Source organism: Orcinus orca, chromosome 9 (assembly GCF_937001465.1).
Source record: "Orcinus orca chromosome 9, mOrcOrc1.1, whole genome shotgun sequence".
NCBI classification, from domain to species: domain Eukaryota; kingdom Metazoa; phylum Chordata; class Mammalia; order Artiodactyla; family Delphinidae; genus Orcinus; species Orcinus orca.
The window spans coordinates 49,457,762-49,473,108 of NC_064567.1; the positions used below are offsets into that span (position 1 = coordinate 49,457,762).

A 15,347-nucleotide genomic window follows, 5' to 3' on the forward strand; every position below is an offset into this window, starting at 1 on the left:
GGGAGCTGTCAGCACTTCTGTTTTTGATTTGCAGAGATCAGTTCCAGAGAAGAGAGCCAATAAACCAGAGATGGCAAGTCTTGGGGTTGTGCCAGTCCAGGGTTGCAGTCATCCTGAGGTTTACAGTGGAGATTGGTAATAATATTTATCTGGTCCTTATTAAGTACTGGAGATTCAGCTCTGGGTGTTTTTTATTTAACCTTGAAAATCCCATGAGATAAATACCATCAAGATCATCCTCCTAGTTTTATAGATGCAAATATTGAGGCATAGGGGTTAAGTAACTACAATAAATAGCTGAGCTGGGATGCAAACCCATGGGGTCAAACTCCAGAGCCCATGCTCTGAACCAGTTATTATTTTTTAAATAAATTTATTTATTTTTGGCTGCATTGTGTCTTCATTGCTGTGCGCAGGCTTTCTCTAGTTGTATCGGGTGGGGGCTACTCTTCGTTGCAGTGCATGGGCTTCTCATTGCAGTGGCTTCTCTTGTTGTGGAGCACGGGCTCTAGGCACGCGGGCTTCAGTAGTTGCGGCGCACGGGCTTAGCTGCTCCGCGGCATGTGGGATCTTCCCAGACCAGGGCTCGAACCTGTGTCCCCTGCATTGGCAGGCGGATTCTTAACGCTGTGCTACCAGGGAAGTCCTGAACCACTGTTATTTTGTCTCTAGGCCAGCAGTAATTTCCCTTATCAAAGCAGGTTTGAGTTGGGTATCTCCTACTTCTGGCCAAATTATGTAATGTGTTGTAAGCATACTAAGTAATATACTAATCAAAGGAATACCTCAGTATATGTCCAAAGCCACTTTAATATCCTCCCCTTCAAGGTTTCTCCTAGGTTCCCTTTCTCACTAAATCACATTTTCATCCATCCCAGAAAAAATGAATACTTGGGAGTCATTCTGGATCCCTTTCTTCCTGACCTCCACATCACCTCATTTTATATCCAAAACCACTTTATTCTACAAGCACATATTTGGGACTTACTATGGACAAAACCCTATCCTCAAACGAGTCCCCTTCTCTTTATTCCCGTAGTTAATGCTCTTGTTCATACAACTGACCTTGACCTTCTTCAGCCTTTTTGTGCCCTAGTTTCCTCACCTGTAAAATGGGGTCAATCATGCCTACTCTAGAAGGCTATTTTGAGGATAAATGAAATAAAATATAAAAAAGTATTCATCAACTGTTATTCTACGAATGAAACAATTCTTATGTGTGATCATGGAGATTTTCATACTGTTTGCTTTTACAGTAAAAACATGGGCTGTAATGGGAAAATAAAGATTCCAAATGAACAGTTTCATATTTTTGTATTTTCCAGCTGACATGATTGCCTGCAGAAATCTTTTAACGTAATATAAATTCTTAAAACCCCACCAAAAAACCCAACAGCCCTAAATCCCCCCTCCTTATTCGCTATTAGCAGATATGCTGATGACTGTCATGTATCTGAATAGTGCAACACATTTAGAGGAGATACTACATCCATAAGAAGAATCAAGCTATGAAGATTGGCATCTACTACAATTTCCTTGATTATACCAAATCACCTACTGGAGCTTTAAGTTGTTAACACTGCTCGCCTTGATCAGTGAATACTCAAAGGTACAAATTCATTTTTTCAACAAAAGATGAAAGGGTCTATGTATCATATAGGTTACATACAAATATACTATTCATATTCAGCTTTATGTTAGAGATTTTTATCTTTTGCTCGATGCCAATATTTGTCCAGGTATTGAACACATTTCAGGCCTTTTACGAAAAAGAAAAACTTCAGTTTTATATGTTGGCCAAGTCTTTTTGTAGTGGCATAATGATTATCTTTGATCCATGAGATTAGGGAAACTGCTACCTACACATCTACTTCTTCAGAGGCACTGATGTCCATCTCGGGAAACAAAAGTCAGAAGCCTTCACAAACATATTCAACAAAATCTCAGATTAAAGACCTGACTATAAAAATGAAATGAAATGAAGAAAATGAAAATAGAAGAAATTTAAAAAGACTATCCATGTAACTTCAAAATGGGAGCGGTATTTTGAAACAAGACATGAAATCCAGAAGACATAAAGACTGACAAGGGTTGACCACATAAAATTTGATACGACAAAATGGTTATCATAAATCATGTCAAAAAACATTGGCAGAAAATATTTGCAACACAAAAAATAATTACATAAGGAACTGCTACAAATTAAAAAATTTGTAAAATTGGCAATTCATTTATAGATGAGGAAATGCAAATAGTAAGCATGAAAAGAATGTTCAATAAAAATATCACAGACATGCAAATTAAAACAAGATGCCATTGAATTGGCAACAAAATCAGTCTTAGTATTATTAATCTGCAGTACAACTAAGGATATGGGGTAATGACTACTGATGGAAGAATCGTACACCAGTACAAGGCCGACTTCATTAATTTCTGGAAATCCATCTGTATCTACTTAAGTTTCACTATGTATTATGTAAAAGAATGTTCACCACCTTGCTTCCCTGGAGTCCAGTGGTTAAGAGTCTGTGCTAGCAACGCAAGGGGCACCAGTTCAATCCCTGATCTAAGATCCTTGGAACTAAGATCTCACATGCCTCATGGCATGGCCAAAAAAATAAAAATACCTAGTAATAAATCTAACCAAGGAGATGAAAGACCTGTACTCTGAAAACTATATGCCACTGGAGAAAGAAATTGAAAAGACAGAAAGAAATGGATGTTCACCACATTAATCTAACAGCAAAAAACTACAAACAACTTAAGTGTTCATACCCAGCAACTGATTAAGTTGGGGAACCTCCATACAACAGCCTACGGTGTCCCTACTAAAAATAGGTAACACACATTGTTATTACCACATACAAGGCATTGTTTTAAGTGTCTCATATGCTTATATTTCATCTTGATTTACCTCTATTTTATAGATGAGGAAACTGAGGTAGAGAGAGGTGAAGTAATTTGTTGAGAGACTGTGCTATACTGGTTTTGAAGATGGAAGGGGCCAGGAACCATGGAATATAGATGGCCTCTAGGAACCAGCCCTAATACCTTGACTTTTTAAAATTTTTAGGCCATGCCGCATGGCGTACGGGATCTTAGTTCCCTGACCAGGGACCAAACCTGTGCTCCCTGCAGTGGAAGTGTGGAGTCAACCACTGGACTCCCAGGGAAGCCCCAATACCTTGACTTTGTATTTTGGACTCCAGAAATAAATTTGTTGTTTTAAGCCATTCAAGTTTGTGACAACTTTTTATAGCACCAGTAAGAAACAGATACAACATAAGGGGTATTAAAATACATGGACAACAGTTTCCAGAAATGCTCTCACTAAGCTAAAATTCAAGGTACAGTCATCAATTTCTGATCTGAACAAAAGGTTCTGTATTATTTACAAACCCACTGTTGAGAGCAGTGCTAGGTCTACAAAAAATTGATAAACAGCTTAGTATAGATGATTTCCTTTTTTCTGTATAGATTTTGGAAATTAGAAGAAATATATCACAACAGGATCAGTCCTATCAGAATACCTGTTTTTTTTTAAGATGGCAGCTTCAACAAACTAGAGTCTGGGTATCAAAATTTCACTTTAATGAAACAAGTTCCTCTTAGGCATCACCTGAAACTTATTTTTTTAAATAAATTTATTTATTTTTGGCTGCGTTGGGTCTTCATTGCTGCACACGGGCTTTCTCTAGTTGCGGTGAGCAGGGGCTACTCTTCGTAGCAGTGCGTGGGCTTCTCATTGCAGTGGCTTCTCTTGTTGAGGAGCACAGGCTCTAGGCACACGGGCTCAGTAGTTGTGGCACACGGGCTTATGTGCTCCGCAGCATGTGGGATCTTCCTGGACCAGGGCCCAAACCCGTGTCCCCTGCATTGGCAGGTAGATTCTTAACCACTGAGCCACCAGGGAAGTCCCCTGAAACTCATTTTAACAAGAAAACCTTTTTGTGTTAATACATGTTCTACTTGAAATTCCTAAACTCAAAGGATCTAAAACAGGTACTCTAATGCCTTAGTGATATCACACTATTTACAAATATGAAGTTAATACAGTGAATGTGTTTCTACTCCCACTATAAAGTCATCAGATTAAAAAAAAAGTCTAATCAATCACATAAAGGAATATAAAACTATTTATTGACCACTGTTCACCAGTATTTACAATAAAGTAAACAATATACAGTTGAATAACATTCTGATTACTACAAAGTTATTGTTTTTCCTGGCTTCTGCTGAACCAGTAACCCAAAATACTGAGAAGACTGAGCCTACATGTAAGGAATGGGTTGGGGTAAAGTTTGAAAAAACATGCAGGTCAAGTTTAGATTAGAAAACTTTGTTCACTCATTTATTCCTGCAGATCCTAAACTGCCAACATCTCTAACCATCTGATTAGGTTTCCATTAACAAGTCTGAGACATTGCATGTATTACAGTCTTTCATTAAATACAGCACACGGATTTCAACTTCTTAGAATAGTTTGCCAAGAGGAAGCTTTAAGTGTCCATTTAACTAAGTCTTGCTTGGCTAATGAAAACATACCAGAATTTTTCTATTTTTTTCATTTGGGTTGACAGAGATAAAATTTTCCTTTCGGGGAGGTTTTACATATAAAACTGCATTTATATGATGGTAGATATGGATGCAGATTCTGATAGGGCTGCTTTAAAAACTTATCCAATTTAAATTGTTTAATTTGTCTCATTAATTACAAAATTATTTAATTTGAAAGGTTAAGACTTAAATTTTCAATTTAAGTTGAAGTGATTTCTTATATTGCTCAAAATGATAGAACCCCAGAAACATGGGCTCATCCATGGTTGTGAAAGGCTGTTTTTGTTTCGGTAAATGTGTTTAAACAATAACCAAAAAAACCCCAAACCATTTACATATGTATTTTATGTATACACATACAGAAAACCCAGAATGGTCCTTAGGCATATATGAGTTAAATGCAAATTCTAAATTGTGATTGAGTAATGACTATGGAGATTTTCCCCAACATTTAGAAAAGCTGTTCTCTAATGCAGAGGAAATAATATACCATGGTATATTATTCTTTTCTGCTAAAGGAAGCAACTTTAGCTTGCTTTTCTTTTCTGCTAAAGGAAGCAACTACAGAAAGCTTTTATTTGTTCAAAGTAACCAGTGCTACAGATGCAAAAAAACCCAAAACAAAACCCCCAAAAAACCCCCCCAAAACCCAACAACTTCCCCAATACTACTTCAAAACGAACATATCAAACTTGACTTTCATTAGAATGTAGTTATTTCTTCACACTAATAAATCAAAAAACCAAGAACCAGATTTTATATATATATATAAATATATATAAAAAGCAATGCAAACAATTATTGAGCTTCATCTTCTGGACAAGAATGCCAAGTTAGTCTCTCCTCATAAAAAGCAATTACAATTTGAGGACACCTCATATTTGCCTCTTTTGCCAGCACCAAGTCCGCCTCATCTGAATCTTTCCTGTTGTGAGGGAAAAAAAAATTCAGTTAAAAAGTCTAAACTGTTTTTTGTCAATTGATAACCATTCACTTAAGGATCATAACTCAATTAAAAGGTATTGCTTCAGGGTTATGTGGTTACTTGTGGCTGTGTTCCAATAAAACTTAATTTTCCAAAACGGGCCACAGTTTGCCACTTGTTGTTTTAGCAAAGTAACTAGAATCATCCTTCTAGCAGATAATTACTCTCTACCTAATGATGCTCAACTATTTATAAAACCTAGGTAGATATGTTTTCTAAAAATTCACAAGTTTTAAAAAAACATTATCTATTCTGACTGTAAAATATAACAGAAATTACCCACACACTTACCATTTCATGAGAAACATTAATTCTCCACTGCTGTCTGTGGCACCAATTATTCGCTCTGGGTCAAGACCTCTGGCAAAACCTCTTGGTTTATCAGCCTATTTAAAAGAGGTTAAATGATTATTTACATAAATGTTCCCACACATTTTTTTCAGAGAGCAAACTAACAATGTTAACTTCCAATTTGTTTTCATGATATATAACTTTTTTTTTTTTCATGATATATAACTTTTAAATAAAAACCTTCTGATGGTGAAACAAATGACCAGAGCAAGAGCCCATACTTAGTACTAAAACACATATTAATTTCCATTAAACTTACAAGCAGAAAAAACAAATCTGGATGTCTAAAATATTCTGAATCATAAATTAAGAAAACAGACAAAACTTTCTTCATTCAAAGACACCAAAAGGCAGGAAAAAAACCCCAATCTCTTTTTTTCTGGTAATTCTAAATCAATTAATAATTATAAATTCTTGAAAGTCAGTATTTCAAATTACTTCTAGGAATCCTCTAAATTACCCACGTTATTTTTTAAAGCACACAGAAACTATCAACAGCAAAGTAATAAAAACTTTAAAATGAGACTAATCAGTATTGTAATCAATCTGAATTACAGTAAACCTTATAAAATACTTAGTATAAACCAAAACTGTGGCCTGAGGGACTCCTGGGGATGCCTGAGACCTTCTGGAGTATCTGTTTATCTGCAAGATCTCCTCTTTTCATGTATCTGTGACTTTAGATTGTCTTTGCATATTTCCACCAAACAACATAGCACAGCAAATCGAATACAGGACTAATGCCTTATTAAGACAGACACTGACAAGATTTGCAAAAATGTAAAATGCCACTCTTCTCATTTAAAGTTATTTTTCATGAAAAGTTATGAATAACATGTAATAGTATTCGTCATTCTTAACTGAATATACAAAACTGCATAAGTTTCTACTTTAATTTCTAATGCAGTTAGTACAAATAGTTATAATCCATATAAACAAGTTTTTTGGGATCCTCAATAATTTTCTAGAGTGTAAAGGGGGCTTGAGACCAAAAAAGAGAAGTGCTTACATAACAAATCCTTTCTCCCCATGAGACTTTTCACATCATTACCTCGAGCTCTGGAGTCAGACTGCCTAGGTTATAATGACGACTCTAACCTTCACTCGCTGTGTGGCTTTGGGCAAGTTAACCTCTTTGTGATTCAGGTTCACTTTCTATAAAATACATACAATTAATACTATCTGTTTCATAGAAATTTTAAAGTATATGAAAAGCAAATTAAGTCATTTAGAACACTGCTTGGCACATTACGAGGGCTCAATACAGGATGACTATTGTTATTAAACAGTGCTTCTGTTGAGCATGTGGTTGACTTCCAATTTACTTACAACTGATTCTTAAGATTGTTACCTTTTTGCCTTGGCTGCTAAAGTGTTCAGAACCAAATTTGTAGCTCACTTCTGTTTCCCTTCTGTGAAAAATGAGGGTAATACCTATGATCTTGACAGAACTGTCATTAAGAGTTATTGGACTGGGATGTCCCTGGTGGCACAGTGGTTAAGAATCCACCTGCCGACGCAGGGGACATGGGTTTGAGCCCTGGGCCAGGAAGATCCCACATGCCTCAGAGCAACTAAGCCCGTGTGCCACAACTACTGAGCCTGTGGTCTAGAGCCTATGTGCCACAACTACTGAGCCTGCACGCCTAGAGCCCGTGCTCCGCAACAAGAGAAGCCACCGCAATGAGAAGCCCACGCACTGCAACGAAGAGTAGTCCCCACTTGCCGCAACTAGAGAAAAGCCCGCATGCAGCAACGAAGACCCAACACAGACAAAAAAATAAATAAATAAATAATGGACTGCGAAGTACTTAGCATCTAGTTCAAATGATCAAATTTTTTTTTTTTTTGCGATATGCGGGCCTCTCACTGTTGTGGCCTCTCCTGTTGCGGAGCACAGGCTCCGGATGCGCAGGCTCAGCGGCCATGGCTCACAGGCCCAGCTGCTCCGCGGCATGTGGGATCTTCCCAGACCGGGGCATGAACCCATGCCCCCTGCATCGGCAGGCGGACTCTCAACCACTGCGCCACCAGGGAAGCCCCAAATGATCAAATTTTAAATCCAAAGTCCTTATCAATAAATCTGTATTGTATGTTTAGTCCCTAAGCCTAGATGTAATTTAGACCCAAGACCTTTTCCCAAATTGCCGTGTTAGGCCATAAGGCAGGACAAGTATGTTTTAAAGTTGAGGGTAAAAGCAAGGATTTATGTAATTTGCTCAAAGCCACAAAGAAATCAACGAAGAAAAGATTGGCTCAAAATACACATGCAGTGAATGAACCAATTATCTCATTTTATGCTAATAAAAATTAATAAAAAAAATTATTATCCAAGATTATATACTTCAAAATCAAAGTACTGTTTGGCAATACAAGGATCATGTGCCAAAGTTTTGGTCACTACCACTCACTAATGATCTATAATCAAAATGTGCTATGTAGATTGTTTTCACTGTATTGTAAGGGATTTTCAATGATCAATTTTGTATTGTTTTTACTTAAGACAACTGGTCTAGATCAGAGGAAATTGTCTGATCTGAAGTCAAATTCATCAATCTATCCAAAGTAACACTAGCACAATTTTAAGTGGTGTAAGCACTTACTAGACATTTACACAATGTAGGGTAAACCATGCCTATCCTTTCTGTCCCAAATATTAAATATTAAGTATTTAACAAAGGCCTTTTAATGATATTTTTAAAGTACTTGAGTTTTAAAAAGCATTTGAAAAATCAAGTCATCCTTTTACAAAAAGCCAGTTTGCTGGCCAATGTTTTATACGTACAGCATCTCTTTTCTTCTTTGATTTGCTATCATCAGATTCACTGTCAGATAAAGATTTTCTTTTTGTTCCATCTTTTTCTTTACCAGCTTTTTGAGAATTAAGAAATGCTTCAATTAACTCTGGACAATCTAAATTTTCTTCGGGTTCCCAAGTATTGTCTGCACTGTGTTCAGTTAAAAAAAAAAAAATTCATTCAATTAAACATGGTTCATCACCATCATCCAGATCCATTTAATACATACCTGACAAAAAGTCCTCTGTACTGCAGATATTAATCATTTCCCCCCTCCCCTCACATTCTTTTGAGGAAATCTATACTTCCTTTTGTGTCTACTTTCACAGTTCGTACTAAGTGGGCAACGTTATTACCTCCAAGGTTAACTGAATCTGACTCTAGCAGAATAACTGGAACCAATATTTTTCCAAGTTATGCGGACAACTCACTTTAGAATTCCTCTGGAAGAGCCTTTAAAAAAGGTGGATTCCTGGTTCCCACCTCAAATTACTTTATCAGATTGTTCTTAGGGTTGAGGCCTCCAATACTGTGTTTTAAAACACAGCAATTCAGAGGCGCTCTCAAATGTGAGACAGTATTTTCAATTTCTGCTGGGTACTCAAATTGGGAAGTGATATAAAACAGGGGTTGGCAACTCAAAGTCAAATCCAGCCTTTTGTATGGCTGGCAAACTAAGACTGTTTTTTACATTTTTAATTGGTTGGGGAAAAAATGTCACAGTAAAAGTCATATGAAATTGAATTTTGGGGCCCATAAACAAAAGCATTATTAGAACACAACCATGTTCATCTGTTTAACGTATTGCCTATTGCTGCTTTTGTACTGCATTCTCAGAATTGAATAGCTGTGACAGAAGCCCACAAAGCCTAGATTATCTACTATGTGACTCTTATTAAAGTCTGCCAATCCCTGATATATGGCAGAGATGACCATTTCCATGTGTTTTTCAGAAGGGCTGGAAAGAAAATGAATATCAATTACCAAATGTGAAAGTAAGATCACCCTACACCACTAGTTACAAGATTGCTAACTTTGTGTGCTCTGATCCAGAAAGCCTTTACAGAACTAGACAGAATGAAATAAATCATTTTAGAGATGCTAGGAAAGATACTTTTAACCTCTGATTACAACTTGGTCTATTGATGCCCAGATTCTACTTCTTAGAGATTAAGATACAGTAAACCTAGTGTAGGATCTGAATTATGATGAGCACTTCTGTTTAAGACCTACTAGTATACCTTACATAGCTTCACTATTTTTTAATGTCCTCTGTAGGAAAACCGTGTACATTAGGTATTCTTGGTAGCACAGTATCCAAAGACATTAAAAAGCAAACTGTACTCTATATTATATAAATTTGACTCTCCAAGGTAATCAACTAGACTCAAATCTGCTAGGTTACCACTGCAGGCAAAAGACATGGATGGCTCTTTTTAAACATACCTCAAACAAGATACCCTGGGTTAAAGGTGCTTTTAAATTTAAAGAAACTTACAGAAAATGGATAAAAACATCTTAGACTAAAAACAAATTTTAAATGTTACTTAAGTGCAGTTAAACATATAATAAAAGCACTGAGATCTCTTACTCTGTAAATCCCTTCCACTTCAGGAAATACTCCACCTTCCCATTCACTACACGTCGGTCCAGTACTTTTTCTACCACAAATTCTTCAGGTTCTGCCTCTTCGACTTTTTTACTTTTTCCATTCTGTTTCTTTCCCATTTTTTGCTAAAACAAAACAAGACAGATTTAAGAAATGTCTTTTTTTGATTTTTTCAGTACATTTTAAAGGCTAGAGTACTTATATTACCGTTGCATTTGACACCTAAATTTCCACTTCTATATCCCAGAGCAGATACCTTCTGAAAAGGTAAAAGTTAACAGATAATAAAATAAAGGAATTCTTGATTCTGTGGGTTTAACTCAAAACTATCACCCACCACCCTTCACTGAAATAATACAATCAAAAACATTCTTTGAAAGCACTGTTTTATCTTTTCCTGGTCTTATTTCTATGTAGTCTACAAGACCAATTTTTGTAGAGTTTTCACTCATTTTAACTACAGGACAGCAACAAACAACTATTAGAAACTACTAGAGAATGATACAAAGGAGAATAACTAGTAGTGACAGGTCTTATTAGTGAACCATAGACCCATTAAAACTACAGCCCCCAAACACTAAGACCCCCTTTCCCAATTGAAACACCGATGTTAAAAGCCTCGACAATTTAAGAGAAAAGAGAACTGCAGAACAAAAACATGGTTCAGAACCCTGATATCAGTTGCAGGGTCAACCAATGAGACCATAAATAGGTTAAAAAGGACAAGATCATTTCCCCATAATCTCTGCACGTAATGTCACTGACCACTCGGAACAAACCTATAATGCTGTCACTTTAAGAGGCCAAAATGCTGGATCATTTTAATTATCTAATGTGAAAAAATCCTTTTCTTGGCTTCTCAAGAGAAAGACTCTAAAGTGGTAGCCAATGAAACTAACTTACAAGTTTTTAGGTTAGATTTTTTTTTTTTTTGGGTATAACACTCTTTGAGAGAAGCAGGAGACCAAGCTCAACAGACAAATAACTCAAAACAGATTTGTTATTGAAAATGGATAAACTTTCAAAAAAACCCGGAAATGGTTATTAAGAGATTAAGGGGGGAAATCCCACATGTTATGTTCATCTTGGAATCATTTCACCTTAAAACAGGTGCTATTAAAAAAAAAAAATTAATTGCTCAGTCATTAAAGTCATCCCTCCTAAAGCATGTAAGCAGAAAAATTAACAGCTATGCCTCAAGACTGCAAAGGACATTTAAAAATACGTAATCATTTAGAGGTGTACACACACATGTAAGAAATAAAAATCCTCTGAAACTTAAATAATGCAGCAAACACCTGATTTTGTTGGATACCATTCCCCATGTCAGGTCTTATAACTTTCATTAGTCAAGATACTTGGGTACTGCACCCAGTCAAATAGCCTTCTGCCTCCGTACAGTACAAGGAAGGTAATGATGGTGGTAGTGGAAAGAGTGAAGAAAAACTGGTATAGACCAAAGCTTATCAGACACTGATCCTAAATGAAAAACAAAAAAAGTATGTCCATGAAACTAAGAGGCTAACAGGGTAAACAGGAAAACAAAAACAAACACAGAAAATGAAAGCTAAAAAAAATTTGGTCAAAGAAATAAAGTATTTACTACTATGGCACCCATAAACTAGTTTCAAATGCTCATCCTTTTCTTTTTAAAAGAAAATCCACCCACTTTCCCATTTAAATTACAGCACACATTATCTCACAACACTAACAAAATTATTTTAAAATGCAGAGTTAGGTAGATTCTGAAGACTATCAAACTGTATGCAAAGCAATTTAATTTTAATAGAAGCATCTATTTGCTTTCTGTATCTATACTCATCCTCACAGTCTCAGGGACAGCTATTTCGTTTCCCATCCAATACTTCTGATACTGGTGATTGTAAAGCCAATTTAATTATCTACATTTTGGTTTACTGATTATGAAATTTGAAGGACAGTTCAATCCTGAGGAAGCACAGATTATGCTTTGTGCTTTTTCCATTGATGGCTTTGATGGGAATAAATTATGCCACCAGACAGGCTTTATATTTAAATGTTTCTCAGGATGTTTGACTTTAAAGTGCAATCTAATGATGAAACAAATTAAAAATCACCAACGTGCCCTTTATATTGCAAAACTCAAGGGGAGAATACACAAACCAAAACCATTTTGCTTTATTTAGATGTTTACACTCACCTTTATATACTTGCAATTGTTATTAACGCAATGTGTTAGAATTAAATACCGTGGGAACCATAACTTTGAATTTCGTGATTTTTATGTGAATATTCCAATGACTATGTTAAAACTCCAAAGTTGACATGGCTGAATACATACATGTCTACAGGTTTACAGAAGTTTTAATGAAGCCTAAGAATGCAAACTGTGGGTTTAACAAAACTGCTGGAGAGAAGATGCAGAAGATCTAGTTTCCTCTTTCCTGGACGTATGTGTGATGTTTTTTCATGTTGTGTATTAAAAAAACCACACTGCAATGATTTAAAGACCCTTCTGTATTTTAGAATAAGCAAGTTTGAAATATGACAGTGACCAAAACAATTCGAAACATTCAATGACTTTTGTCTCCATCTAAGCGTACAAGGTAACCGTTCTTTAAACAGGGCAATGCTGAAAATACCTGCTTTCTCTAGAATTCAGTAGAGTGATTTCGAGAATAGTATGCCAATCAACAAGGGCTTTATTGCTTTGTCTGTGTATGCTTCTAACATTCTTCCAGGTCACATAACTTTTTGTATCTTTATTTCAAGATAAGAATACTTGGTAAAAATTTATTTCGTGCTACTCTCCCAAGATTAGGTTTCCCTAAACGAATCAAGACACTATTAAACCAAGTCAATAAATATCTCAATGTAGTAATTTCCTTTTTGCTCCTAACTCTCCCCATAATAACAGTGGGGAGAGAAGGGACTGTAAACTATATATGGATGTAAATTTCTCAACCACAGAGATGCAAAGTTATAATTTTTGAAGAAAAAGTTTGTGTTAGATCCTTAAATATTTTAGGTTGTCATTAACTTACCAATGTAGTTTTATTGGACGCCATTTTTTATTGCAGACTTGAAGAGCTATTACTAGAAAAATGCATGACAGTTAAAAAAGTTTGCAAGACACAAAAAAGTAGCTAAACATAAGCTTTGTTTGGATTCCAACCCCCACCTAGGTAACTCACGTTATCAAACATGTATACAAATCCACAGAGAAGCAGTTTTGAGATTCTGCACAAACTAGTGATACATGCCTAAGAGTATATCAGTGTTGTAACCAAGTGTACCTAGATAACCTTACCGGGCACGTTAGTACCCGAGAAAGCTTTAGGTAAAAAATAGACAATTTTTTTTCCCCAGTCCAAATCCCACTTATAACCATAGTCAGAATTTAAAAAAAATGGCCAAATAGTTTGGTTCAAAATCAAACGACTGCCCGAACGATCACAATAACCAATTATTGTGTATTTCTCCTCTACACTTAACAGTCCAAAGAGTCGCCTATGTAATGTAATCCCAACCTGGTTTCTTCTTAGCAACCCTCCCTTTCCAATCACTAGTTAAAAAATTAAAGGAAAAACACACCGAGATGTTCCAGTCCCATTTCGTGCCACTTTTGAAACCAAATCACTTCTTTTCTGCACTTTCATCCGCTCCCCTCAAGCCCCTGCCCCACTCGGCTTAACAAGGCCTTAGCGCCCGGCCCCCGCCCCGCCCCCTCCCCCCCTCTGGAGCGCGGGCCTCGTGGTCAGCGCACACGCGGGGAGAAACAAAGGCCGCGGCGCGGGGGCTCAAGGGCACTGCGCCACGGGGCCCGCGCCTCCCCCGACCAGGCGGCGGCCACGTAACGGAGCGCCCGCCGCAGCCTCCGGACATCGGGCCGCGCGGATACGGGAGAATGCACCGCCCTCCCTGGAGGCCCAAGTCGCCGACCGAGGCCGGGAGGGGAAGGAGAGCCCCTCTTCTTGATCCGGGATGGGGGAGGGGAGAAAGAAATGCGCTTTGTCTAGAAATAAGGCAGTTGTCGCCACAGCTTTCAACCTTGGGGAGGAGTCTCGTCCCCTAAACCAACTACAGACGCCGGCCCAGCGCCAGGCCCGCCGCGGGGTCTCTGTTCGCTTCTCCTTTCCTTCCCACCAGCTCCTGATTCAGGGTCGGGCGGGGAAGGGATGGGAAGCGGGGGAACTGGGGGCCTCTGGGGCGCATATGGTATCTTAAGCAACACCACCGAGTGAAAGCTAGAGAAAAAGAAAGACACCGACTTCACCGCCTCCGAGCTGCTCCGGGTCCCGGGTCTGCACCGTCTCCGGCCCTGCGCGCCTCAAGCTCCAGCCACATCCGAAGGGGAGGGGGCTGGGGAGCTGCGCGCGGGGCCGCCGCCGGGGGGAGGGGAAGGTGGCACCGCCCACGCCCGGCGGCCGCGAGGGGCGGGGTGGGCGCGCGCCGCGCAGTGCCCGCCGGGAGCCCGAGCCCGGGAGGGAGAGGGGGAGGGGGTGGCGACCGTGGCGCTTACCGTTCGTGGCGTGGCGCCTGGTGGTCCCCGGAGGGAGGGGAGGGAGAGGGAAGGTTGGGGGGGGGTTTGAGGGCCGTGACCGAAGTCTCGGCGGAGGTTTTTCCTGGTTTGCAGCAGTAGTGGCTGGCGCCAAAACAGGACTCCGCCCACTTCCTTGCCCCTGGGGTTGGGTGCCTCCGAACGCTGTGGGTAGGTGGCGGGGGGGGGGAAATCGGGAAATAAAAACGAGCGCCCCTTTCGACTACCCGCGAGGTCGACCCCAAAAGCGTTGGACAGGGTTGGGTTGGTGGAGCGTGAAGTGTAATTTTTTGACTAGAAGCCGCTTCGGGTGTTTCCGGAAGGGGCCGAGTCGGTCCTCCGCGCAGAGGAGGAGGGGTGGGGGAGGGAAAAGGCAGTAGAGAAGGCTACTAGGTTTTTTTTAAGACGAGGGTGGGGGGAGATTATCAAAGTGTTGCTATAAAGACCACCTCCGGGGTTGAGGGGGCTGGACCTCTGGGCTGAAGATTAAGCTCCTCCCAACAGCGTTAATTTCAAAATGCGCGACCG

At 38.8% G+C, this 15,347-nt stretch overlaps 1 protein-coding gene across 2 annotated transcripts; it reads right to left on the reverse strand.

The window, feature by feature from the left end:
• Positions 1-4,118: 4,118 nt before the first annotated feature.
• On the reverse strand, positions 4,119-14,903 carry CBX3 (chromobox 3). Of its 2 annotated transcripts, none has more exons than XM_033420573.2 (6): positions 14,802-14,903; positions 13,324-13,375; positions 10,283-10,425; positions 8,679-8,841; positions 5,834-5,928; positions 4,119-5,482 (listed from the first exon to the last, which is right to left on the reverse strand). In XM_033420573.2, the coding sequence occupies exons 2-6, from the start codon at positions 13,345-13,347 to the stop codon at positions 5,356-5,358; spliced, it is 552 nt and encodes a 183-aa protein (XP_033276464.1). In that variant the 5' UTR covers positions 13,348-13,375; positions 14,802-14,903; the 3' UTR covers positions 4,119-5,355. The 2 variants fall into 2 exon arrangements, with proteins under 2 accessions (XP_033276464.1, XP_004265701.1); XM_004265653.4 differs by lacking the exon at positions 14,802-14,903 and adding an exon at positions 14,551-14,697.
• Positions 14,904-15,347: the final 444 nt, after the last annotated feature.